General features: G+C 44.8%; 5 protein-coding genes and 1 pseudogene across 10 annotated transcripts; 3 read left to right on the top strand and 3 right to left on the bottom strand.

Moving 5' to 3' along the window:
* Nucleotides 1–75: 75 nt before the first annotated feature.
* Nucleotides 76–10,437, bottom strand: LOC127786213 (G-type lectin S-receptor-like serine/threonine-protein kinase At2g19130; annotated as a pseudogene).
* Nucleotides 6,288–10,476, bottom strand: LOC127786262 (uncharacterized). The gene is made up of 2 exons (XM_052313602.1): nt 10,434–10,476; nt 6,288–10,351 (listed from the first exon to the last, which is right to left on the bottom strand). The coding sequence occupies exon 2, from the start codon at nt 7,539–7,541 to the stop codon at nt 6,441–6,443; it is 1,101 nt and encodes a 366-aa protein (XP_052169562.1). The 5' UTR covers nt 7,542–10,351; nt 10,434–10,476; the 3' UTR covers nt 6,288–6,440.
* Nucleotides 10,477–11,010: 534 nt separating this feature from the next.
* Nucleotides 11,011–14,525, bottom strand: LOC127761139 (G-type lectin S-receptor-like serine/threonine-protein kinase At2g19130). Of its 6 annotated transcripts, XM_052285412.1 has the most exons (4): nt 14,222–14,525; nt 12,824–13,622; nt 12,706–12,745; nt 11,052–12,576 (listed from the first exon to the last, which is right to left on the bottom strand). In XM_052285412.1, exon 4 carries the CDS (start codon nt 12,534–12,536, stop codon nt 11,238–11,240), a length of 1,299 nt encoding a protein of 432 aa, XP_052141372.1. In that variant the 5' UTR covers nt 12,537–12,576; nt 12,706–12,745; nt 12,824–13,622; nt 14,222–14,525; the 3' UTR covers nt 11,052–11,237. The 6 variants fall into 6 exon arrangements, with proteins under 6 accessions (XP_052141350.1, XP_052141372.1, XP_052141357.1 ...); XM_052285390.1 differs by having other exon boundaries at nt 11,011–12,745; XM_052285397.1 differs by having other exon boundaries at nt 11,052–13,234; nt 13,390–13,622.
* A 278-nt stretch (nt 14,526–14,803) lies between these two features.
* Nucleotides 14,804–20,416, top strand: LOC127760581 (uncharacterized). The gene is made up of 4 exons (XM_052284864.1): nt 14,804–15,062; nt 15,688–15,727; nt 15,836–17,509; nt 18,919–20,416. Coding segments are annotated over exons 2-4 (2,079 nt in total). The 5' UTR covers nt 14,804–15,062; nt 15,688–15,726; the 3' UTR covers nt 19,323–20,416.
* A 189-nt stretch (nt 20,417–20,605) lies between these two features.
* LOC127760584 (uncharacterized) lies at nt 20,606–21,235 on the top strand. Its single transcript, XM_052284866.1, has one exon. It carries the CDS (start codon nt 20,741–20,743, stop codon nt 21,002–21,004), a length of 264 nt encoding a protein of 87 aa, XP_052140826.1. The 5' UTR covers nt 20,606–20,740; the 3' UTR covers nt 21,005–21,235.
* Nucleotides 21,236–22,033: 798 nt separating this feature from the next.
* Nucleotides 22,034–25,810, top strand: LOC127760583 (V-type proton ATPase subunit E-like). Its single transcript, XM_052284865.1, has 6 exons — nt 22,034–22,278; nt 22,903–23,003; nt 23,237–23,393; nt 24,159–24,355; nt 25,089–25,188; nt 25,391–25,810. Exons 1-6 carry the CDS (start codon nt 22,174–22,176, stop codon nt 25,424–25,426), a joined length of 696 nt encoding a protein of 231 aa, XP_052140825.1. The 5' UTR covers nt 22,034–22,173; the 3' UTR covers nt 25,427–25,810.
* The last annotated feature ends 587 nt before the right edge of the window (nt 25,811–26,397 follow it).

The raw sequence follows: 26,397 nt of genomic DNA, 5'->3' as shown, positions 1-26,397 counted from the left end.
ACCAGCTCTGTGTGTTTCACAAACGTGAAAAAGCGCACAGACTTCATGTAGTGGCATTATATCAGACATGAATCAAGAAAAGACGATTTTTCAGAAGGTATCCAGATCTGTAGAGTGATCCTCCATGTCCACAAAGTTCTGAAGTGACCTTGGAATAGGAGGGACTAAAACATCCATAGCACCCTCTAGCATGAGAACAACTTGCCCCATCATTGGCCTTTGATCCACATAATCTTGAATGCACCGCATGCAATTCTGCAAGCTTTTTCCAGCTGCTCTGCATCAGCATTTCCCTTCAACCTGCTATCCAACAGGCACATAACATCACCTTCATTCACCTTACATGCAGCATAGATGGGAAAGTAAGTGTGCCTCCCTTCCTTGATCTTCTCTGAGTTTCTTCGCCCGGATATGATTTCAAGAAGCATCATTCCATAGCTGTAAACATCTGCCTTATGTGTAATGGGTAGTCCTGAGATCCACTCTGGCGCAAGATACCCTATAGTCCCTCGCATTGTTGTCAGTGCCCTGCTGAAATCTCGATTCAAAAGTTTTGCCATACCAAAGTCTGCGATCTTGGGACAGAAATCAGTGTCAAGAAGTACATTATCTGGTTTCATGTCGCAGTGCACAATGCAATCCTTGCATTCCTCATGTAGATAAGCCAAACCTCTTGCAGTTCCGAGCGCTATATGGTATCTTAGTTGCCAGCATAACTTTTCTGAGTCGTCTGAGAACAGATGAGAACTTAGAGAACCATTTGGCATATACTCATACACCAACAACCTCTTTCTTTCTTCAGCACAAAACCCAAGTAGGCGAACGAGATTTATGTGTTGAATCATCCCAATGGTCTGCACCTCTGACCGGAATTGCTTCTCTGCTTGGACAACACATTTTAGCTTCTTCACTGCCACGACAGAGCAACCTGGCAATGTACCCTTAAAAACACTGCCGAAACCACCTTCTCCAAGTTTCTCAGAGAATTTTTTTGTTGCATTTTTCACTTCGGCATATGAGAAAACCATGAGGCCACTATTGGTATCCACTGATCTGGTTGTGAATAACTTTCTATGGAATCTCCACAAGAGAATCAACCCAATACCAATGACGAGGGATGATATACCTGTTACTAGTACGGCAATATTAACACGCTTACTATTCTTAATACTTGTTTCTCGTTGGCCAACACGTATGTATATATGTCTTCCAACGGAACCAGAGCCCTGCATCGTGGCATTCCACAGCTCCCCATACCATAGTAGGCATGTAACATCATATGCATAGGCTGTACAGGAGCAGTTACTTGAGCAAACAGCTTCACACTCTGCAATGCTCCTGACTGTTAAGAATTGAGGGCTGTCAGGAAAGCTATCAATACCATCTATCCGATAGAACATCATTTTGGCACAATTTATCGGCACTAATCTTGAACAACCCCAAATTCCGTGCTCTCTTACTCTGTACCGTTTGTAATTATCTAAAGGGCATTCACATTCTGAGGAACAGGAATGTCCATAAGGACCACAATATTCAAAGTAATTTTCTGGATAAAACCACAGATTATTGGACCCATAATTGCACTCCCCTAGTTTGTTGAGACTGATATACAGTCCATCAAAAGACAAGTAAGTTTGCGCATTGTTGAACGTTAAAAAACTGGTGCCATCTTCATGAAATTTCATCCAGCTGGGGAAGGTGCCTGCAAACATCCAACCACAAGGGATATATCGGATTATAAACCCCCGATTTTTTCTTGTGTCTATCTCTAGAGTAGAATAATAGTCAGATGAGCGAAGGGAGATGTTCTTGCCAATAATTTTGTTGTATCCAAGACCACCTCCGGGAAGTATTGTATCACTTGGATAATCAAAACTCTGCCAGAGCACCATGGAATCATTTGTTTTGTCTCTTATGACAAGATTTCCAATGTCAAGAAGAACTAGAACAACAGAAATGGAGGTTTCCTTCACATAATGAGTTGACCAAAGATGGGAACCATTGCTAAGTAGTTGTAGGGTGCCATCTTCTGAGAGAGTGAGTGATAAAGATTGAGGGTCACCAATTGGGTAATTTGCATCAGGCTCCCAGACTAACTTATCACACATTGAATTAGTAAACCAGATGCCGAACGGAGGAGATAACCAATTTAAACTTAGCCTGAAAGAGCCATCTTTTGAGACTAAAGCTTGGTTTCCACGCAGAGATTGGCCTGGTAGGAGGGTGTAGCGCCCGTTCCGTCTTGGCGCCTAGCGGGAAAACTAGCTCTTAAAAATCCTATTTGCGAAATCCGTTTCTTTGCTTGTTGTCTAGTGCCCGTGCCATCTCAGGTCTCAAGTCCCCGATCCATCGTCGAGTTCAATCCCGAATCCAAATCCTTCCCAAATCAAATCCCTCCGCAAAAGTCTATTTTGCCTCCCTAGGGTTCGATGGGCCGAATCCCCCTCGGCCCATCTCCCCCTCCCTCCCCGGCTCGCTCTCTCTCTCTCTCTCTCTCTCTCTCTCCCTCTCCCCCGCTCTGCCCGAGCGCTGCTCGCGCGAGCGCGCGAGCCGCGCCGAGCCCTCCCTCCTGCTCCCGCTGCCGTTCCCGCCGACGCCGCCCAAATAGCCGCGGCTCCCCGCGCGCGCGCGCCGTGGTGGCCGACCGCCTGGTCGCCGCCGCCGTCAGGCTCTGCCCGCGCCTGCCCGCGCCTGCCGCCCGTGTCGCCGCTCCGCTCCAAGCCGGTCCGCCGTCATCGCCGTCGTCACAACCCGGCCCCGCCACTCCGCGAGCTAGCCTCCAAGGGCCGGAGGCAGAGCCCTCCGCCCTCTCTGCCGCGTCGCCCTCTCTCCCTCCTCCTTTTCCCGAAATGGCAAGGAGGCAAGCCTCCTTTCCCTCTTCCTTTCTCCCTTTTCCCCCCCCATCGCCGGCGTCATCCTCCCCCCCCTCTGTCGCCGTTTTGGCTGCGAGCGCCGAGCGCCAGCTCGCGCCTTGACCGCCCAAGGTCGGTTTCCAAACCGTCATTGCCGCCCTATAAACCCGAGCCCTCCCCAAAACCAATCTTCCCCGTTTTCGCCCTCGCCATTGCCGTCCCTCTCGCCGACCGCCGCCGACGCGTGTGCCGGAGGAGCCGGCACGAGCAAGGACGCGGAAGGGGACTCCGGGCGCGCCCTCTTCTTCCTCTTCCCCGGCCCGAGGCCGGAGAGATCGCTCCCGTGCCGTCGGCCTCTCGTCACCGCGCCCTTCCCCGCACGGTAGTGTCGCCCTCCGTTCTCCCTCCTCGTTCCATCTCCTCCCCTTAGACTCGGGTAGTAGCACGAGTAGCCTCCCCGTAGCTAGCTGGCGCCGCCCCGACCGTTGCCGCCGCCCGCCGTGTGCTCGCCGCCGTCGCCGCCCGAGCTCGGAAGCGCCGCTCGTCGCCGGCCCCGCTCGGCATAGCTCCGCCCAATCCGTCGCTAGCAACGGATTCCCGTAGCCGCGTAGATGCTCTCACCGCCGGGAATCGACCCCTCGTGACCTCATCGCCGTTTCCCCCTTCTCCTGCCGCCGGTTGCCGCCGCCGCAATCCGCCGCCGTCGAGCATCCCCCGGCGAATCCGAGCCGTTGGCTCGTCTCCTCTCGTCCCGTGCAACCTCCCGGTGTGCTCGCTTTCGCCTATATCGCCGTGGTTCGCTCCGCCGCTCGCCGCCGCCGCCCGCCGTCCGTTTCGGCCGACGTCGTCGTCTACCTCCCGCCGGCCCGCGTGGCAGCCACGTAGGCGCCACGTCGGCGCCACCTCGGCCACAACCGGATCGGCTGACCCGGCCAGCCGCCCCCTCCGTTTCTCTCCCCGTGCGCGCGGTCCACCGCGAGCTGTGAGGCTGCGCGTGGGCCCGTCGCACCGCGTCCTCCGCGAACCGCGCGCATGCGCCGCGCCCCCCTCCCCAAACCCTAGCACGCCCGCGTGCACCTCGCTCACGGTGAGCCGAGCCGCCGACAAGCGGGTCCCACTCGGGACCACGCGGAATGGACCCGGCCCACCGGCTCTTTCTCTCCCCTCCCCGCTCGCGCGCGCCATGGGCCGCCTTCTTGGGCCGGCCGGCCCATTAAGCTCGGCCGAGCCGCCCCTTTCTCTCGGGCCGCGCCCTAGCCGCCCGAGGGAAGTCTAATTTCCCTCCCTCTTTCTTTTTCTTTTCTTTTCTTTTTCAAAAAGGGTTTAAATAAATCCTTTTCCTTTAGACCAAAAATCCAATAATCTTAGAAATTCAATATCTTCCCAACCGTAAGTCCGTTTGACTCCGTTCAACTTCCAAAATTCCTCAAATCTCGAGATCTATCTAATGGCACGCTTAGAGGTCAATAATAGGGCTTTATTTTTGCCGTTTGTTGAGTTGCCCCGTTTCGCGTGTAGTGTCGGAGCCCGAAGATCCGCAGTGCGAGGATTTCGAGGATCAAGCTCCAGATCTCGAGCAAGGCAAGCCACCTTTGAACATCTTGAGCCTATATTTGAACTTAATTAATTTGCTTGCAAAATATTATGCATTGATAGGATTGCACTTGATCTGTTTGCCCCGTCTGCAAGGCAGACCGGTGGGCCTACCCAACTTGTTGCATCTGATCCTTCCACTGTTAATTGTTATACCATGTTCCCTTGTAACCACCTAGTTGCGCCTCGATATTCGTGCACTCTGTGCGAGTATCGACGGTCGCCTTCAAACTTAAAATCTGAGTAAGTTCTTGGGTAAAACTTGGATTTTTACAAAAGACTTGGAAAACCCGACACCTGGGTCGGTGCTTGCGAACTAAATGAATTTCCAAAACCGCGGACCGGGGAACGTACCGGGAGTACGGTTTCCCGCTCTTGCATTTAAGGACCGTTTCCTTGGAATTTCATCCGAACATAAGACAAGTACGACCACATGGGTGGAATGGGACACCCCTGGCTGAGTAATTAGCTAATCGGGGGAGCCTTAATGCCAAGAGACATGTGGATTCGCCGGGGTGGTGTCGGGGAGGACCCCTGGGCTTCCTGGCACAGTATGGTCTGGGACCTAATCTGGTGTTGGTCTAGGACCCCTCTCGTTGGCATATGGTGAACCTGTGTCGGCTTTCGAAATGCCTTGTCATGAAAGCCTTAAGGTCTCTAGTCGTGGCCGTTCTGCACGGGCTGGATGATCCGGGTTAGTAATGTCGTGTGGGTAAAGTGTACCCCCTCTGCAGAGGTTATTAAACTGTCCGAACAGCCGTGCCCACGGTCATGGGCGGATGTGAGGTGATTCCTAGCGTAGTTTTGTTTGACTACTGCCTTGTGAAATTTTGCTGTTGTGAAATGGGTTTGATGTTTGAAAAATCTGCGGCTGATGGGACCAGCCAGGCCCGGGTGGCCGTTTGAAAGCTATTGGCCGGGTGCCAATCTTGATCAATTCAAAAGACTGATACATTGCACAAACTCCGACCGGACGAGACGCACTTTCTCATCCGTGTCGTTTGAGAAGCACTCACTTAGTTGTTTCAGGAAAGAGTTCAAATAAAATCAATTGCAAAAACAACAGCCCTTCTTTGAAGCCTGCATTAAACACTTATTTCCCATGGCTTGCTGAGTACTCTCGTACTCACCCTTGCTCCTTATAAATTATTTCCCCCCCCAGTTGCTGAAGAAGATGAAGCGGATCCCGCTGACGAGGAGTTCCTTCAGGAGCAAGCCGGCTACGATGAGTTTTAGGGTTTCGGCCTAGTTCCCAAGTCGCGCCTGTGATGTGTGGTCCAAGTCTTGGCTTCCGCGTTCCTTTTGTAATGCAGTTGTGAGCTCGGGATCTGTCCGCAGCCCAACATGACTGTACCCCTACTCTATAATAAAGAGACCTCTGTTGCTGTGATATTCTGTCTTCCTGTTATACCAGCACTGTTTCCTGGGACTGGTATCAATTAACAGGTTAATTTGGAGCGTCACGGGCTAGTTCCGCTCGGGACTAGTTCGGGGCGTGACAGAGGGTATCTGTTGCACTAGTTGCATATGCTAACTGGCACACGAGATGTACAAAGATGGTGGATGATAGAAGTATTGCCGTTGATGAACCCTGAATTCCTCTCGACACTCAAGGCTGTTGTTGGCCCGATCTTTCGGTGAGTTGTGATAACTACGATTTGGGAGAAACGTTGACGATCCGACTACAACCGTACGAGACGTTGTGTTGCGCCTTAGCGATCGATACACCTCTCCGTGGGTTGTTGATCTTGCCGGTGCAGATCAACCTTATTCCTGCAAGCAAATCGAAGAAACAAGCAAGAACAAGATAAAAGCAATCTGAATTGCAAATAGGAATGAATACACACGATAAGTTGAGGTTTCGAATACAAGCAGACGGACGGTCTAGCCGACACGCGCGCTGCAAGTGAAGTAGCAATGGCTAAACTTTCATCTAAACAAAACCTAAGAAACCCTGAAGGGGTACCTAGCTATATATAGGGGTGAGAGGACGACCTAAGGGAACCCTAGGGTCGTGCTCCACCTGGTTGGGGCGCACCCCACATGGGCCCCACTTGGGCCGGGGTCCCAAATAAAGTTACAAGCCCATAGGCCCATTACAGGTGATGCAGCACCTTGTTCCATCAATTGCGCACGACTGGGAAGGAATTTGGCAGTGAGGCTGGATCCGTTGGAAAGACGACTCCGAGAGCTTTCCATCAAGTACTCACGGACCCAAAACGGAGGTCGTATGCAGATTCGGCGGCCGTTTGAAGTCAGCAGTGTAGCAGGTGGCCGAATCGGATTCCAGCACTTGGACGATGTGATCTCGATATCTTCTTGTTCATCCATGATGTGAGCAATGGTTGCATCCGTGGTAGCCATGGTCACATCATCCTCCCCTTCTTCACGGAAAACCGTCCTCGGTTTTTCCATATGGTGCTCTTTGCATAGTCCATTTACAACAACATGTTTCTTCCAATCAAAACAAGGCAAACTCGAGACAATTTGGTTAGCAATAACATTTCGCTCTAGCTTGTATGTTTTATCCACATGTACAGGAAGTTCTAAATCCGAGCAGATGTAAACTCTATGCACAAAATATATTCCAAGATCATTATATTCGCCAAAGATGTGAAATATAACATTGGTTGGATATGGCAAATCAGACTTAGCAAATAATTTCTCCTTCAAATTATCGAGCTCACAAAAATCATCAAACTGAACATAGCCCAAAGTATTTAAAGAAGATCTCAATTCACGCTCCTCTACTTCATTAGCAATGTGAACAACATGCTTAAAATCAGCGCAGTAAGAATTAACAGTAGGAATAGCATGTTCATTCACTAGTTGTGGCATGGGTATAAGTGAAGCATTTTCGCACAACTCTTCTTTATCACAAGGAACAGCAAACAAATCAACTTGTGACAAAGGAATCTCAGCAGTTGGTTCCACTAATGGTTGCTCTACTATAGCATGAAAAGTGGACAAATTCAATTCATTAACAACACACTCACCTTGGTTAATTTCAGCATTAAGCTTACCTTTGATGCCCTCTTCAGATGATGGAGGTGCCTCGACTCTGAGTGTGAACAATGGGATTGGTGGCTCTTTCATGTCTCTCTCCTCCTTTTCATGATTATGCACCTTTCTGCCTTTTTTTTTCTCACTTTTTTTTTCTTTATTCTTTTTAACAAAAACTGACTCAAGGACCTTAATGTAAGGTTACAGGGACTCAAACGTAAACAAAAAATTTACAGGGACTCAAATGTAAAAGTCCAAACTCAAAAATTAAAATTATACAAAAATGGAATGCTGAATTTATACTGGTTCCGTTTTTCCAAACGGATCTCGAAACTGACACCAAACAAAAATTCACCAAGGTGTTTGACACAACTCGGAACAGGCGAAACCGACGTGAGAGGGAGGGAGTCGGACTCAGAAAGTGGGCGACAAAAGGAGATGGCGCCAACCGGTCTTCACGCGTGGGGGAGGAAATAGACTCGGCCCAAGTGGAAAGTTTGGCCTTAGATGGAAACTAACCAACCTGATTGATCTAATCTGCAAAACTTCCTCCAAAAACCGATCTGTTATCTTTTCTTTCTCTCCTCTTCCTCGCGCAACAGAAACAAGCACGGCCAAATACAGAAGACAAACCCTTGATGCAACTCAGCAACTCCAAGACCGACCGACAAAAGCTTTGCATTCTGTTCCTTGTGATGTACGTGATTTGGTGGAGGGAGTCGAACTCAAGGAAGGAATGCCGCATGCATAGGTGGTGGGACTCGTGAAAAAGTCTGAAAGAAGGATTCCTTATTACCTTTTCTACGTGGCCCCGAAATAGAAACCAAACCAATCTAATCTCTACCTTCCATCTTCCTCACGCCTTCCTTCTTCCTCACGCGCATCAGCAGAACAACAGGAGCACGGGACAGCGTGCAACCACATACCAAAACACTAGATGCAACTCCACAACACCAAAACCGACCGACAGAAAGTTCTGAAAACTAGAAAAAATGGAACCCTGGCGGAAAGACGATTCCGTTTTCGTAGGTCCCGACGACAACAGAGACACAGAGGTGACGACGACTGTGGTATAAAACGTGACTAGAACTCGAAACTCTAAACGAACTAGATGCTAAGACCAGCAATACGACGTGACGATGCAAGACAAAATTCAACAAAGCAAAAACTGAAAAGAACAATGCAATGGCACAATATGGCTAGGTAAATGATACAAATTTTTTTGTATGGCTATTTTCTGGTTATAGGTAGATAAAAACTCACCGATCAACGAAAGCTCTGATACCACCTGATGAACCCTGAATTCCTCTCGACACTCAAGGCTGTTGTTGGCCCGATCTTTCGGTGAGTTGTGATAACTACGATTTGGGAGAAACGTTGACGATCCGACTACAACCGTACGAGACGTTGTGTTGCACCTTAGCGATCGATACACCTCTCCGTGGGTTGTTGATCTTGCCGGTGCAGATCAACCTTATTCCTGCAAGCAAATCGAAGAAACAAGCAAGAACAAGATAAAAGCAATCTGAATTGCAAATAGGAATGAATACACACGATAAGTTGAGGTTTCGAATACAAGCAGACGGACGGTCTAGCCGACACGCGCGCTGCAAGTGAAGTAGCAATGGCTAAACTTTCATCTAAACAAAACCTAAGAAACCCTGAAGGGGTACCTAGCTATATATAGGGGTGAGAGGACGACCTAAGGGAACCCTAGGGTCGTGCTCCACCTGGTTGGGGCGCACCCCACATGGGCCCCACTTGGGCCGGGGTCCCAAATAAAGTTACAAGCCCATAGGCCCATTACAGGTGATGCAGCACCTTGTTCCATCAATTGCGCACGACTGGGAAGGAATTTGGCAGTGAGGCTGGATCCGTTGGAAAGACGACTCCGAGAGCTTTCCATCAAGTACTCACGGACCCAAAACGGAGGTCGTATGCAGATTCGGCGGCCGTTTGAAGTCAGCAGTGTAGCAGGTGGCCGAATCGGATTCCAGCACTTGGACGATGTGATCTCGATATCTTCTTGTTCATCCATGATGTGAGCAATGGTTGCATCCGTGGTAGCCATGGTCACATCAGCCGTGGAGGACAACAGCAAAGGCTTGCACTTGTTTTGCTTCTTCATTTGAATGAGTTTCTCGCTAAAACTAATGGCATATGGGCATACGGGGATGCGCTTTCTACCTATAAAGGTACTCTGTCCCTTCCAACCAGTAGACTGGGTTGTCAAGAGAAAATTTGTTTAAAAAAGAAAGCGGTCAAGCTATGATTTTACAAGTTAATAGTGACTAGTATTACCTCCGTTTTTTAATAGATAGATGACACCGTTGATTTTTTGTCACACGTTTGACCACTCGTTTTATTTAAAAAATTTACGTACTTATAATTTATTTTGTTGTGAGTTGTTTTATCACTCAAAGTATTTTAAACATGATTTATATCTTATAAATTTGCATTTTTTTAGTAAGACGAGTGATCAAATATGTGTTTGAAAGTCAATGGCGTCATCTATTTATAAACGGAGGGAGTATCGAGTGGCAAATCACCATCGCAATACCTGCCCATTGGGCAAACGACCTATGCGTTGACTGGTCAAAACAGAACAATTAGTTGGCAATGCGTTGTCAATTAGAACAGCCGGCCAAGAAAATGAAGGAACTCCTACTAATAAGAGTTTCTTGCACACATCAGAAATCTCTCCTTACTCTGAAGAACCAACCTACCTATCATTGCCCACCAGGGGTGTCTCATCGTGCACATCATAATCACAGTATGCGAACGAAACAGATGTTCGTCCCTAAGTTTGAAGGCACAGTTACCTGGGATACGCAGTTCGGCATGCCGCTCGTTGTTGAGCCATTTCGTCGAACATCTTGGCTTCGTCCAGACGGGCATCCAACCTCGACGCAGCCGACTACAGGTTAGGGACACTCTGGTCGTCTGGCGTTCGATAACAACGGCGGCGGAGAGATGGTGACTAACCTGATCTGCCTGCGAGTCACCGGCGCATCAATGCCCGCACGGCCGCATCCGCGGCGGCGATCGACGAGGACGCAGCCGCTCGCGGAGGCCAAGGCCCCCGGCGTCGGCAGCCGGCAGCGCGGTTGGTCAAGGAGGCCACATAGGGTGGGATTATGGTCGGGCCATGGTGGGCTGGGCCTTGAAATATAGATATTGTTGGGCCGTCGTGTTGGCCTAACACTAACCACGGACGAATCAACTGGCGCTGCACTTCACCTCCCTTGGAGTTGGACACACACACACCAGATGTGACAGTACTGATAGGCTTGTGTGTTTGTGCATGAATCAAGTTTAGATGAACTTTTCACCTCGTATATCTAAATAAGGGCCAATCCAAATGAGAATTTTAAGATCATTGACCTACCTTTAGTTCAGTTGAAGTCTTATGCTGGTAGTGCACTAGTGCTGTTAGCCACTCAAATGTTCACTATCAGGTATGAACAAGCAATGTATACAGAGAGCACAGCACATCTCTGACAGCCATAGGCGTTGCATATGTTGCAATGCCACAAGGGACCAGACCCATAAGTTCATACATAGACAAGCAAAATGAACGGAGAAGTCGCCCAGCGAAGCATGAGCTGAAAACTGAAGGCCTGAAGGACACACTCACACAAAAGAAAGGTTTGCATTTTATTGCAGAGAAAGAAAAATACAAAATTGCATGAACTACAAGTACTCCAATTTTGTATCTTATTAGAATTAGATCCTATCCAAATGTCCAATACAAATCCCAACTTAATGCTCCTAAAGAAACTTCAGATATTAGTTACATTCTGCAGATTGAGTATTATTATCCTCCATGCCAACAAAGTACTGAAGTGACCTCGGAACAGGAGGGACCTCAACATCGGTAACACCCTCCAGCATGTGAACGACTTGCCCCATCATTGGCCTGTGATCCTCAGCATCCTGAATGCACCAGCATGCAATCCTGCAAGCTTTCTCCAGTTGCTCTGCATCAGCATTTCCATCCAACCTCCTATCCAACAGGCACATGACATCACCTTCATTCACCTTACATGCAGCATAGATAGGAAAGTAAGTGTGCCTCCCTTCCTTGATCTTCTCCGAGTTCCTTCGCCCTGATATGATTTCAAGAAGCATCATTCCATAGCTGTAAACATCTGCCTTGTGTGTAATGGGCAACCCTGAGATCCACTCTGGTGCAAGATATCCTATAGTCCCTCGCATTGTTGTCAGTGCCCTGCTGAAATCTCGACCAAGAAGCTTTGCCATACCGAAGTCTGCAATCTTAGGACAGAATTCTGCATCAAGAAGTACATTGTCTGGCTTCATGTAACAATGTATGATGCAATGCCTACATTCCTCGTCCAGATAAGCCAAGCCTTTTGCAATTCCATGTGCTATACAGTACCTGAGGTTCCATGTTAATTTTGCAGAATAGTTTGAAAACAGATGAGAATTCAAAGAACCATTAACCAAGTACTCATATACCAGTAACCTTTTGCTTCCTTCAGCACAGAAACCAAGTAAACGAACAAGATTGATATGTTGAATCATACCAATAGTCTGCACTTCTGATCGGAACTGCTTCTCCCCTTGTCTAAGGTCTTTTAGCTTTTTGACGGCCACCACAGAAAAACCTGGCAATGTCCCCTTGAAAACACATCCGAAACCACCTTCTCCAAGTTTTTCAGAGAAACCTTTTGTTGCATTCTTTAGCTGTGAATTTGAGAAGATCATAAGTCTGCTATCAGAATTCACTGGTTTTTCTGTGAATAGCTTTCTTTTGCCTCTCCACAAAAGAATCATGCTTATAAGTATGAGGACCAACCCACCTATCACTGTTACAACAATAATTGCAACCTTATATTCTGATTTTTCTTGCTTTTGCTCGACCACGCGCATGTACATGAGATATCCCTCTGATCTAGAATCAAACACTATTGTGTTCTGCAGCTCCCCGTACCATAATAAGCATGTCTTGTTGAAAGCGAAAGAAGTACATGAACAGTCACTGTAACAAGCAGCTTCACACTCTCTTATGCTTCTGACTTCTATTGACCATTCATTTTGGGGAAATTTGTAAACTCCAACCATCGGATGAAAAGAAACATTTTGTTTATGGGGAGCATTATATCTACAGTTTAACGAGACATTCATCAAATAACCCAAATCAGAAAAATCATAACATGGGGATTCAAAGAATGATTCTTTGCTGGGTATTATACAAAAGCTGTTTGAACCACAGTATGAATCAAAGTCGCACCAATTTTCTGGAGCAGACCACAGCACAGATCCACAATCCCCTAGTTTCGCAGCAGTAACATTACCATCAGGATATAATTGTACATATATATCTGCGTCATTGAAAAGGAGAAACGAACCTCCATCTGCACGAACGCCCATCCATCTAGGAAAGGCCCCGGAATATTTTATCTTGTATGTATTGCCAGAATCGAAGTCAGGAGCATTGATGGTAAACCCTCTACCTTCGTTCGCATTTATATCCAAAATAAAATTTCCAGTGTCATATGCGTCATATCCATCGGTCGAATATTTGGAAGAAAGGGAGACGTTCTTTCCTGTCATCCTATTAAATCCTAGCCACCCTCCAGGTAGCAGAATACCAATTGGGTTATTGAAGCTTTGCCAGAACACCATGGTACTATTCACTTGGTCTCTTATTACGAGATTTCCATCGTCAAGAAGTATTGCAACTGCAGAAACAGAGGTCTCCACACCATTTGATGACCAGCTAAGCGAACCATCAATGATTAGGTTTAACTTCCCATCTTCTGAGAGGATAAACGAAGAGGACCATGGGTTAAAGATGCAGAAATTTGCAACAGGTGCCCAAACTAGAAGTGACCTACAAGTTGATGATTTGATGTACCATATACCAAAGGTAGAATCTGAATAACATGGAGGAGATAGGCAGTTGAAACCCAACCTGAAGGCACCGCCTTTTGAGATCAAGACCTGGTTACCACTTAGAGATTTGCCTGGAAGGAGAGTATCTGTTGCATGCACAAATTTACTACCCGAATATATGGCGTTGGTTATCAAGCAGAGAAATATTACCACAAAGGAAAACAGTGAAAACATCTCCTTGCTTCTCTTCTCCATCTAGTTAGACCCCTTACTATCAATGTGGATATTCTTGATGTCCCAGATACCCAACTCCTAGCAAAATAGGAAAAACATGACACCAAAAGCCCAAGACCAAGATGGATAACAAATTAAGTCAAGGATGTGAGTCACTTTTAACTTTTAAGGTCAAGAGTCAAAAAAGTGTCTATAATTTAGTGGCAAGTCCTAATCTTAGTGGAAAATATGTTTGGAGTTTTGGACTTTGGAGTCTTTCCCTTCGGCCCTTCTTCTAATCGCTGATGTTCATACTAAGATAAACTTTGCTGGATGGACAACGAGTTATTTTTAAAGGATTATTAGAAGATCGAACATTTGGCCTGTTTTGAGGCGAAACATTTGGTTGGGAGGCAGCTAGGTGAAACGGATGGCAATATAGTAGCTATGCTGGATGATAGCGATGTTGCAACTTGCAAGTAACCATGGAGAGATAAATATAATCACATACAAACTCATAAATAGTGTAAATAACACAAAGCTATTTGTGGAGACGTTACCATATAAACAATATCAGAAAAACTACAGATTGCAACAAGATTGTATCACTAAACCACATGTTTCCAGCATGATTCAAAACATGCAGGTCAACGACACAATATTGTCTTAACTGTGCATGAGTAAAGATAACCACGTACCAGTTGTGCGCTTCCTTGAGAACGTGTACCAGTTGGTTAGAGGTAGCACCGTTGCAGTAAGGCGACCCTATCAGGACAGTAGGACACCACCTCCATCCAACCTTCAAAGCAATCCATTCTTCGAACACCTTCTGTCCTTTGCCATCTTTGTTGAGGCATTTCGTCAAACACCTCCCGGTCATGCACCCTGCGTGGACTAACCACCCATGGCCCGCCCTCGCCGGAGCCCGCACCTCACCGCCGGTAGATGCCCTGACGTCCGTGCACACGTGGCTGGTCTTAGTCTAGATGAGAGCCCTTCCGCCGCGCGGCGCCACCCCCCCCCCCCCCCCCCCCCCCCCCCCCCGGGTGCCGGCGCGGCGCCCGCGGAGAAGCGAACAGCGATGCTGCGCTCCGGCCGCTGTTTGGGCCAACCGTTGGGTTGGAGGCTGGAGGCCCACGTTCTGATGGCCCATTTTGAGGGGAAAAAAGGTATACTCTGCTCGCGTAACTTCTCCCGATTATTTTTTTTCCCGAGACGTGACGTGACGTTATCTCTCTCTCTCTCTCTCTCTCGCGGACCGGAGCGTGGCCGTCCATCTCGTGGCATCTCGCGTCCGCGAGCTCATCCATCCACCCATTGGATCGGATCCAGCACGCTCCTCTCCTCTCTTCCCCAACGACTCCGCTCGCGACGACGCGGCGGCGGCTTGCCCCCAAACCTACCTCCCCGAGTTCCCGACCAGGAGACGAGAAAATCGGGGGGAGAAGAAGAAGAAGAAGAAGAGCAGAGGAGAGAAACCACTCCAGCGAGATCCTACTCCTCCCCCGCCCTGCGCCGCTCGCTCCCACGCTTGCTCAGGTCAGCCAGCGGGCGCCTCGCCTTCTCCCTCTCCCGGCGGCCTACGGGCGAACAACTCGGGGAGCAACTCCCGGATCTCGCGTTATTTCGCGAGCGGGTTATTATTTCTCGCGAATTAAATCGATGTTTTTGTTTTAAATCGCGCGCCCACTTCTGTGGCCTACTACTGTGTTGGGTTCAGATGTGGATTTGAAACTAAAATTGGGTGGAAATGTCAGCTTTGTGCCCATTTCTGCTGCTTCACTGGGGTACTGATGATTCCGCCATATAGCCGCATCACAGTTTCATAGTACTCCAGGTTTCAGGATCGATGGCAGAATCGGGGAGTCGTTTCTTGAGTTCACTCGACTCAATGAGCAGTAGCTCATCTCACTACTGTTGAATGAAAGGGGAACAACTTAGAATTACCGATTAAGTTCAAGAAGAAGATTAGAATCGCTTGTGTTTATGCACAATGTGATACTATGCTGCCTCTAGCAGCTGAAAACTTGAAATGCCTTATTTTAGCTCCTGATTTTCTACTTGCAATGTATCCAGTTCCTAGATGCTTAGGTCTCACCATATGTAAGCGTAAGTGTAAGCATCAGCTTTCTGTAAATTCATGGGTCTGATGATTCTTGTGCAGATATTTAATAACAAGAAGCCGGATTCTGCTTCGCCATAAAGTATGTTACTCTCTCCATTCACCATTTGTAACTAAGGCCATTCATGCAGTGAGTGCCTGGAAGCTGAATTCCTGGCTGGCTTGTGCTTATTTCTGTTCAATGTTTCAGTGAGGGAGAGGGATGTCTGCTGGGAGTACTGTGACAAGATGGAAGGGAACAAGGTCAGGTGCAGGTTCTGCTACAAGGTCCTAAATGGTGGTATAAGCAGACTCAAGTTCCATCTGTCTCAAATCTCAAGCAAAGGCGTCAATCCTTGCACCAAGGTGAAGCCGGATGTCATAGAAAAGGTGAAGGCTGTCATAGCAGCGAAAGAAGAGCACAGAGAGACACAGGTTCTCAAGAGGCAACGTGACACTGAATTGTCGGTGCGTCCAAGAAGAATACGGGACCTTCCCTCTCAGCCTACATCTCCAGAGCGAGCTACTTCTCCTGCTATTACTTCAACCTCTGACCAGACACAGTTCCTTGCGTTGGAAGTATCTACTCCAGTACTGAAGCTATCATCTGTGACAAACAAGGCTCGCTCAGCACCACAATCGGAAGCTGAACGATGCATAGCTGAATTCTTTTTTGAGAATAAGTTGGACTACAATATTGCAGACTCTGTTTCATACCGGCACATGATGGAGGCACTTGGTGGACAGGGATTCCGAGGGCCGTCAGCCGAGGTTTTGAAGACAAAGTGGTTGCACAAGCTCAAGTCAGAGGTTTTGCAGAAAACCAAAGAGATTGAAAAGGATTGGGCGACAACAGGCTGCACTATATTAGCTGATTCATGGACTGATAACAAATCAAAAGCTCTCATCAACTTTTCTGTATCATCCCCATTAGGGACATTCTTCCTGAAAACAGTGGATGCTTCTCCACACATCAAAAGTCACCAGTTGTACGAACTCTTTGATGATGTGATTCGGGAAGTTGGTCCAGACAATGTGGTGCAAATAATCACTGATCGGAATATAAACTACGGCAGTGTAGACAAGCTGATCATGCAGAATTATAACACCATTTTTTGGTCTCCATGTGCGTCTTCTTGTGTAAACTCAATGTTGGATGACTTCTCCAAGATTGATTGGGTGAACCGATGCATCTGTCAAGCCCAAACCATAACACGATTTGTCTACAACAACAAGTGGGTTCTTGATCTTATGAGAAAGTGCATAGCTGGGCAGGAGCTTGTTTGTTCAGGAATTACAAAGTGTGTGTCGGATTTTCTCACACTGCAATCATTGTTGAGGCACAGACCAAAGCTAAAGCAAATGTTTCACAGCTCTGACTATGCATCTTCTTCGTATGCAAACAGGTCTTTAAGCAGTTCATGTGTTGAGATCCTTGATGACGATGAGTTTTGGAGAGCAGTCGAAGAGATAGCTGCTGTTTCTGAACCTCTATTGAGGGTCATGAGGGATGTCTCAGGAGGCAAGGCTGCTATTGGTTATATATATGAGTCTATGACAAAAGTGATGGACTCTATTAGAACATACTACATAATGGATGAAGGAAAATGCAAGTCATTTCTGGATATCGTCGAGCAAAAGTGGCAGGTGGAATTGCATTCACCTCTTCATTCAGCAGCTGCTTTTCTGAACCCAAGCATTCAGTATAATCCAGAAGTCAAATTTTTCACTAGTATTAAGGAGGAGTTCTACCATGTTCTGGATAAAGTGCTTACAGTCCCTGACCAAAGGCAAGGTATCACAGTGGAGCTGCATGCTTTTCGAAAGGCACAAGGGATGTTTGGCTCTAACATTGCAAAAGAGGCCCGTAACAACACCTCCCCAGGTATTATTTATCGTAGTGGCATTGTTCTAATATTCTTAAAATGCAGTAGTATAGGTCGATTAACTAGAGGATAAACGTAACAACTGAAAGATAGAAATTAGTTACTCCAGTAATCACTTAATCTCAAGCTGGCGGCTTGCCAGCGAGATGATTGAACCACGTGTCCTAGTTAAACTTCAAGATAAATGAAGAATTTTACTTAGGATAAAAAAACAAAAACAAAAACAAAACTAAGCTACGCAACGCTAATCCACGAGAGCGTTCTCGCTACTCAGAGCACATGCTCTCATCTACTCCTACATGGCTACACCTGTATCAAGAGAGAAGACGAAGAAAACAAAAGCTGGCCTGTTGTTCCAAATTATTCATTGATACACGTAGAGAGAGAACTGCTTAGCATCATCTACTCGCTCGCATGCTCTTCTCTTCTACACAGGCATGCTACTCGATCGCACATGCTGTGCTGTAGTCTGGTGGCGCGGTACAAATAAATGTGGGAGTAACCGTGAGAAGAAAAAAAGAAAACACACTAGATTGAGAAGGATCAGGTGCTTGACTGCAACATCCATAGGGCCATGGAACGAATTGGGCCACTAGCCGCTAAGGCCTCTAGCTGTAATGGGAAAAATAGGCGGCTTGGACCGATTGTATTAGTTTACATGTAAAACACAATATTTTATATGCACCTGATCAATTAATCCCAAATCAGTTTTTTGAACGTTATAATTGCTCTTACGTGCTAAAAGTGAAAATAATTAAGATTTTTGGTTATTTTTTCCGAGTACTATCTGCTACAAGTTACACTAGAAAGTGAAAATAAAAATATTATTAAGATGCTCTAATACTATATGGTTTTTACTGGCGTATTAACGTGCTAATTAGCAAGCGCACCAATTTCTAGTAGATTGCTATGTTTAAATGGTTCTCATGCTTGGTGATAAAAACCTGCAAGCTGGAATTAACCGCTATATCGCTTGAGAACAAATAAGCGGCCCCAAAATGCAGGTCCATTCAGAAATATATATTTGACTATTCAAAATTTCACACTATGAACAAAACAAGGAAAATTTTTTGTTTCCAAAACATTTTGAGGCCGCTGGGCACTAGCTACATATAAATATTGCACCATTAGTGTTTCTTTGCTGCAAGCATGCGGTCCACAGTCCAATCACCTGATTTGGGAGAAAAACATACTAAATGTAAACCACACAAGCCAATGGTATCACACATATATTAGTTAGAAATTTTTAAAAAAGGATCCAAACTTTATGGTATGAAAATATTTATAGATTTTACTATATATAAATGTGGCACTAAATTTGTAAATGCTAATAATATAACATCGTTAATGACTGCACGTGCTTGCTGATATCTGTATTCTAACTAGTAATGACCATTTTGATGATCAGGGATGTGGTGGGAACAATATGGTGATTCAGCTCCATCACTTCAACATGCTGCTGTCAGAATAGTCAGCCAGGTCTGCAGCACCCTGACCTTCCAAAGAGATTGGAGCATAATCGTTCGGAATCATTCAGAGAAGCGCAACAAGTTGGACAAGGAGGCTTTGGCCGACCAAGCCTATGTGCATTACAATTTCATGCTCCATTCCGACTCCAAGATGAAGAAGGGTGATGGGGATCCCATCGCGCTGGATGCTATCGACATGACCTCGCCATGGGTTGAGGACTCTGACAGTCCAAACCTCGCCCAGTGGCTCGACAGGTTCCCGTCTGCCTTGGATGGTGACTTGAACACCAGGCAGTTTGGTGGTTCGATCTTTGGCACCAATGATACTCTGTTCGGCTTGTGACAGCTTTCAGTTGATCAGCTCCTCGTCCGGCAATGTGTTGCTTCTGATGTACAAGTTATCTCTGTATGTATCATTCCATCTCCATATATCTTTGCTAGACTAGATTCTATATTTTGTTTATACCAAGGTGAAAACCTGTTACTTGTTTTGGATCGGACATGAGAAGCTGATAACCTGGAGTATATGGATTATCGAGATTGGAGAACATGAAACTGAACTTTTGATGGCCATTTCTTGTCCTGAATGATCATAGAAAGATGTTTTTACATGTCTACTAGAATTTTTTAGTATTGGGGTAAAATATGGAGAAAATCCCTTACGTACTCATGAATTTTCGCCCAATCCCTTCTGTGCCCCTGAATTTTGCGTTATCCCCTATGTACCCTTGAGTTTTTTTTTTTATCCTTTATATGCCCATTCCGTGAGTTGATTGTCAGTTGACCGTTAGATTTTTCCAAAAATGTCTACATTACCCTTGTGTCTTTCTTATTGCTTAATACGGAGTAGTTTGATTAAAAAAAAACATGGCTCTCAACGTAAAAGTTGATTCGTTTATAAAAACAAACATGCCATAATTACTTAATCTAAAACTTAGATTTTTAAATAAGTTTCAGATCAGATTTGATGAAATTTATTGAAAATTTTCGCTGAAATTTAAACCCATATAAGAAACAATTCTGGTTTTTCGAATTCTAAATAAAACATTTTTTGAATTTCATTATCTTTAAAAATGTTTGAAAAATTAATTTTGTTTCCGAAATTTGATGTTAATAATAATGTCCCTTTTTGATTTTTAGATTAAGCTTTTTTTGTAACGAGACTTATGCTTTTAAATTAGAAAGCATAAAGTACAAGCGAAGGGCAATATAGTCATTTTGGGACAATTCTAATGGTCAATTTAGAGTCAACTCACAACATGGGTATAAAAGTGATCAAAATAAAAACTCAGGGGCATACAGAGGATGAGGCAAAATTCAGGGGCACGTAAAGGATTAAGCGAAAACCCATGTCTCTAAAATATGTGACCTCCTATCATGTCCATGTCTCTAAAATATGTGACCTCCTATCATGTTGAATTATCCACACACCTCAGTATACTTCTCAGGATTACCACTTGAATAGGATAAGGTTAAACAACCACAAAGAATAGCTATCAGGTCATTATCAAGATCCATTATCCACTCAACAGTATCTGTAAGCCAATAAATTCCATGAAGAAAATCAATAATTCATTCTTGATCAGTTGATCTTATCCTGTCCCACAAAAAGGATAGGAGAAGCAACCCATCACAATCCATCTTTTATAAGCCAAGCCGGGATGATGTCTGAATAAGTCTAATCAGTCGCATTGCATAGAAGAAGAATAGAAGCATTTGAAGCCTCCTCCAGGTTGCAGCAAAAGCACAGGAAGCAGCGAGATGGAAGGCAAGAGCCGGCGACCGGAGATAACCGTCGTGCCGGCGGCAGGCGGCGGCGGCGCCGCCGCCGTTGATGCGGTGAAGGCGGCGAACAAGGAGCCCATCAGCCCGGGCTCGCCGTCCCTGGCGAGCGGCGCCGGCAAGGAGAGCCTGAGCCGCCATGAGGCCGCCGTCGTGTCCCTGCCCGCGTGGAAGCTCGATGCGCTCTGCCAGGAGTCCGGCTCGTCGCCGGCGGTGATGAGGGCGCGCTTCCCCTACTTCTGAATTTCTGATGAAGCCATGAGCTTTTTGCCATCTTCGTACGTGCGTGTGTGTGTGTGTGTGTGTGTGTGTGTGTGTGTGTGATTGTAACTGTGTTGTTCATGGCTGAGTAAAGAATTATACTTCCTACAAGCGGCTGTGATGTATATGTGAGCTGCTTTAGCTGACGCGTTCATCTTTCGACGCTGTAAAAACTAAAAACTGCCAATTTTTCATGTAGCATCATTGGAAAAACATAGCCATCTGTTTGCGTTGAAGTTTGGTTTGATTCTCACTTGTGGGCATGTGTTTGGTAACCTTAGGATGTTTGCGAACGATGTGCACTGATATATGTGTAACCCAAATTACATGATCGTCTTAGGAGTGGTTTGTTTTGTAAAAAAAATATGTATTACCCCTCTATTCTAAAATATAAGGCACAACTAATTTTTTATATATTTCATAATATTAGTTTACTTAAACGCCGTGGGAATGGCTGAGGATTAGTGTGGCGCGTCATTGACTTTTTTTAAGAAAAACCCTTGCTCTTTCCGCTAATAGCGTGTACATCCCTGTTAACTTGGCCCATCGGACCTCACGCTAGTATAAGTTATATATGCATGTATACATTAACTATCACATCTTCGTCCTTTAAATTTGTTTTATTTTAAATCCTCTACCATAAAGTCACCAATTACATTGCTTACATGTACGGATGTGATCCAATTGAGAGTACGATTAAATTCTTTCTTAGTCGTTGTTTTAAGAATGGTTGAGCCTTATATTTTAGGATAAAAGGAGAAGTAAACAAGCTCAAATAGATAGAAAAAAATAAAATATAATTAGAACTATAAAAAAAAAATCCAAATTCAAATTTAAAATCCAAAGTTAGAAATTTCACTTTGAGTTCAAGCCATCAAACCAATCGGAAAACGATTGGACTCCTGGACCATAACCGGCAGGTGGTTTGAAACCTGATCTGATTTCAGAACATCAAAAAAAAAAATATACCTATATTTTTTTTTCTCAGGGCCCTGTATACATAAATCGCTCGCTCCCCGTATAGAAACCGAATCGCCACCTCGGCGCATCCACGCAACCCACCCGTCGCGAGTCGCGAGCAGATAAAAAACCCCATCGCCGCGGCGATCACCGGAGGGACCAGGCCGGGCGGCCATCCGTACTCCGCCGCGATGATGAACGACGGCGATGTGGCGCGGCAGCTGAAGCAGATGACGGACTTCATCCGCCAGGAGGCCGTCGAGAAGGCCGCCGAGATCGAGGCCGCCGCCGCCGAGGTATCTATCATCCCCTAGTTTTTCCCACCTTTACCCGTCTTGTAGGGATCCGTTGCGGTTTTGGATCTCGGGCGGGCGCGATCGCGGAGATCCGGTGTCTCTCTCGGAAGATCGGATCTCCTAGTAGTAAGGATCGCGCAATGGGTAGTGAGTGTCAGATTGGAGCGCATTGCGCCTGGATCGGACAATGGCGGCGTTCCTGGAGGGTACATGATGGGGACGTGGGGATTAGGGAAGCTGCAATTGGTGTCTGAACTCTGAACTGTGCTCTTGAGCGATTCAACTGGGTGGTGTTGGATTGCTGTACTAATGTGGTTTGGATCCACGGCATTGCATTGGTTGCCCAGTGCCCACTGTGAAATTCTGTGTTTTACTTATTATATCTCGTATGCCGTCCAAATAATCTAGGATTGTATTACTGTGCAATTTATGTCCTGCATTTGAAAGTGCCATGACTGTTTAACAAAACTTTGTACTACCATGGAGTGGGAATTCAGAAATAAGTGTGAAACTAATGTGTTTTGCTCCACATGAACTACTACTCTGTTGACTTCCGTCTAGTAACTTTTCTGTTGGATAACTGGGATACCTTTCAATGGGTTAATGGGAACTAAAACTTCTCAGGAATTTCAAATCGAGAAACTACAGCTGGTGGAAGCTGAAAAGAAGAGGATCAGGTTGGAATTTGAACGGAACGAGAAGCAAGGTGATATCAAGAAGAAAATGTAAACTTCTTATTCCTGTTTGTACTGTTCTTTATTAAGAAAGTCCATTTACCTTTTGTGATTCTGCACATTGGAAAATACCAAGTTATTCATCAAAAAACATTATCAATAGTTTTCAACCCGTTGATATATGGCACATTCATCATGGAATTATTCGTGGTAAACTATGATGCCATAAAGAAAGCATTGCAAAAGGTTAGTTCTCTGATTTCATTAAGTTGCATTTTGTGTAGTGAATACTCAAAGCAGCTCAATGCTTCCCGACTTGAAGTTCTGCAAGCTCAAGATGATTTAGCGATGTCTATGTTGGAGGCAGCAGGGAAAGAGCTACTGTACATAACCCGAGATCACCATGTATACAAGAATCTTCTTAGGATATTTATTGTTCAGGTCAGTAAAGTTATTTTTGCATCTGGTAATTTGTGGTCCTGCTGCATTCTTTTTTCCAACAACACGTCAATGCATGCAATTTCCAATGCACTAACAAGCACATCAGAACACACATGCTGCAAAGGAAATACAATATAGAGAACATTATTGTGGACCAATAGTTACTGTAATTCCCTGTCAGTGACTCGTAATTAAATGATCGTACTTTAGGTTTAAGTAGCCAATTTCAGAACTTACTGTCAAGCTTATGTAAATGTGGTTGTTACTTTGCCCATAATGAGTAGATTTTTTTTTCATGTGTTCTTTCATCTGACGGGACTCGATAATGTTATTCATGAATATATATTCTGTTTTTTGAGGTGTTGACAAATATAACGTGTGATTTGACTTGGCATGAATCGAATTTCGACTGTTGATTTCTTTTACATACATATCAGTAACTTGGAAATCAAGATTGAATTTACTGCCAAATAAGCACAATCCATGGTATTACTTGTATGCCATTAAACCTACATACAGTCATATTAATTATTTGTCAAAAGCTATGATATTTTAATCTTGAACTGTGAGGAAGTCTCATAGTTATCAGCAGAGAGTACTTATCAATTCAATTTTTTTTTTTTGGCTGAGCACCAGTTAGACATATCTGCCCATGTTCAATTTGCCTACCTTTTGGAAACCTCTATTTGTATTATTTGTGTTCATACATTATTAATTTATTATTCATGCTTGAGGATAAGCTGACCAAAAAAAAATCCTGAACAGAGCTTGCTGCGTTTGAAGGAGCCAGCTGTGATTCTGCGCTGCAGGAAGGAGGATCGTGAGCTTGTTGAATCAGTTTTGGAGTCTGCAAAGAATGAATATGCAGACAAAGCAAATGTATATCCTCCTGAAATAGTGGTAGACCGTAATGTCTATCTGCCTCCTGCTCCCAGTCATTATGAGGCACATGGACCCTCCTGGTAATGATTTCAATCTTTGCTATCGCAAGCCACTCCTTGCCAATTTTCCATACTTCTGCAGTCATCACATTTTTTGTTTCAATACTACCCTAACATGGACCCTCCTGGTAATGGTTGCAATCTTTTGCTGATATAATAAACCACAATACTTGTCAATTTGCATTGTCATCAAATTTCTCATTTTGATACTTACTACCCTAAGTTCTACCACTGCTTCCTACCTGGATATCGGATTGGAAATTTTCAAGTGATTGACCTGTTGTGATAGAACCTGTTTGTATATTTGGAGTGCATTAATTTTCGTTGTACCCTACTCCTATATTACTATGAATATCTTTATGCAATATGCATTGATCCTTAGAAGCAAATGGCATATAATAGCTTCATGATACTATACAATGGAATGCGTTGTCTCTCAATATATTTTTTGGAAAAATATGTTACTTTGAGAGTGTCAATAGTGCCAGCCTTTCATGAAGTAGGATAACTGAATACGCAGGGGTGTTTCCATCAACACAGCCAGCAGATCTTCGTGACTCCACAGTTCACACCCTTACATTTTCTTTTGCTCAAGTGTTTGTGCATTGTTCTGCATTGCAATTAAATATCCCATATGTTCGCCTTGTTTTTTTGGAAGCTATAGCCATTTTTCTTATACTAATCAACCAAAATCATGTTTATTAGATGATAACTATATAGATCTGAATGCCTGATATTTGTAATTTTTATTTAGCTCTGGTGGAGTTGTGCTAGCTTCCCGAGATGGAAAGATAGTCTGTGAAAATACATTGGATGCTAGACTAGAGGTGGTTTTCAGAAAGAAGCTACCAGAGGTATGTAACTGTGTCGTTCCTTTTCCATTGCTCTTTCTGAAAAGTGGCTCTTCTGAATATTTCTCTGCATCATTATTTTTGTGGATATAGTGAAGATAGTACATAGGGTCTTATGTACCTTATGTATTTATAGTTTTTATAGCATGTGAAGACATGATGGAGGGTTTAGGGTTCTGAAGGTATATTCGTGTACTTTTTACAGATTCGTCGAAGCCTTCTTGGGCAGGTAGCTGCGTGACCGATTCATAAATACAGGATGCTGCACAATACCGTTTTCTTCTGCTTGATGGTGTCAAAGAAAGCATTTTGGCAGTTAAAATGATTATCACTTTGCTCAAGTCTGTTACATATATATTTTATATAGGGAGCCACTGTCATCAAACTACAGACCTTAGTATTGCCGATAGCGAATAAATTGATATGTTCATGTTGCTCACGATTTCTCATAATAAGGCCTAAGAGGTGTAGTTATCCCATTTATATGTTCATCTTTTCTCACAGAAGACAATCCATTGTCATTTATTCATCTGTTATTTGTTTTTGTTTTCATGGAAATAATATACCAAGGCCTCTCTTAGAATGAATAAATAGAAGATTGGAAGTGCCTGCAGTGCAAGATAAACTGAAATTCTACAGATGCATCATTGTCTAGTTTTATCTGACATCCCTTTTTCTAAGAATTCCCCAACCCAGGCTTTGGCCGCTTGTACAGAGTTCAATGAAGTTGAACTGCAACTGCTGGTTTCTGCACATGTTAATACGGAACACAAAGCTCCTACGGTGCACCGGGCCCACAACGTAGTTAAATGCTTATTTGGTTATTTACCATTCCTAACCTTATTAATTTTTTTCTATGGCAAGGATTTGTTATCATCAATTTTTTTTGTAAAGATTATCTAGTCGTTTGGTTTTCTGTCGAAGTTTTACCATGGGCTCAATTCAACCTAGCCAAACAGTTTGGCGATGCTAATACGGAGTATTTTAGAACAAACTGAATGGACGGCTAATTTTTTGGCTTTGGCTTGGGCTCAATTGAACCTAGGCAAACAACCAGCATTCCCTAAGATTTTCCGAAATGAGATCTAGAGTATGAACAGAGAGTACATCACACGTAGGCTTTGCGACCTTGCCTTACGACTGAAATACGAGCAACAGCGAGATGATAAAATTCACGAAATTCCGTTAAATTCAACGAAGCTCGTCTCGAAA

Source organism: Oryza glaberrima, chromosome 1 (assembly GCF_000147395.1).
Source record: "Oryza glaberrima chromosome 1, OglaRS2, whole genome shotgun sequence".
Lineage (NCBI taxonomy): Eukaryota > Viridiplantae > Streptophyta > Magnoliopsida > Poales > Poaceae > Oryza > Oryza glaberrima.
Note: the sequence above shows the minus strand (reverse complement) of the source record. Positions and strands in the feature narration are given on the sequence as shown.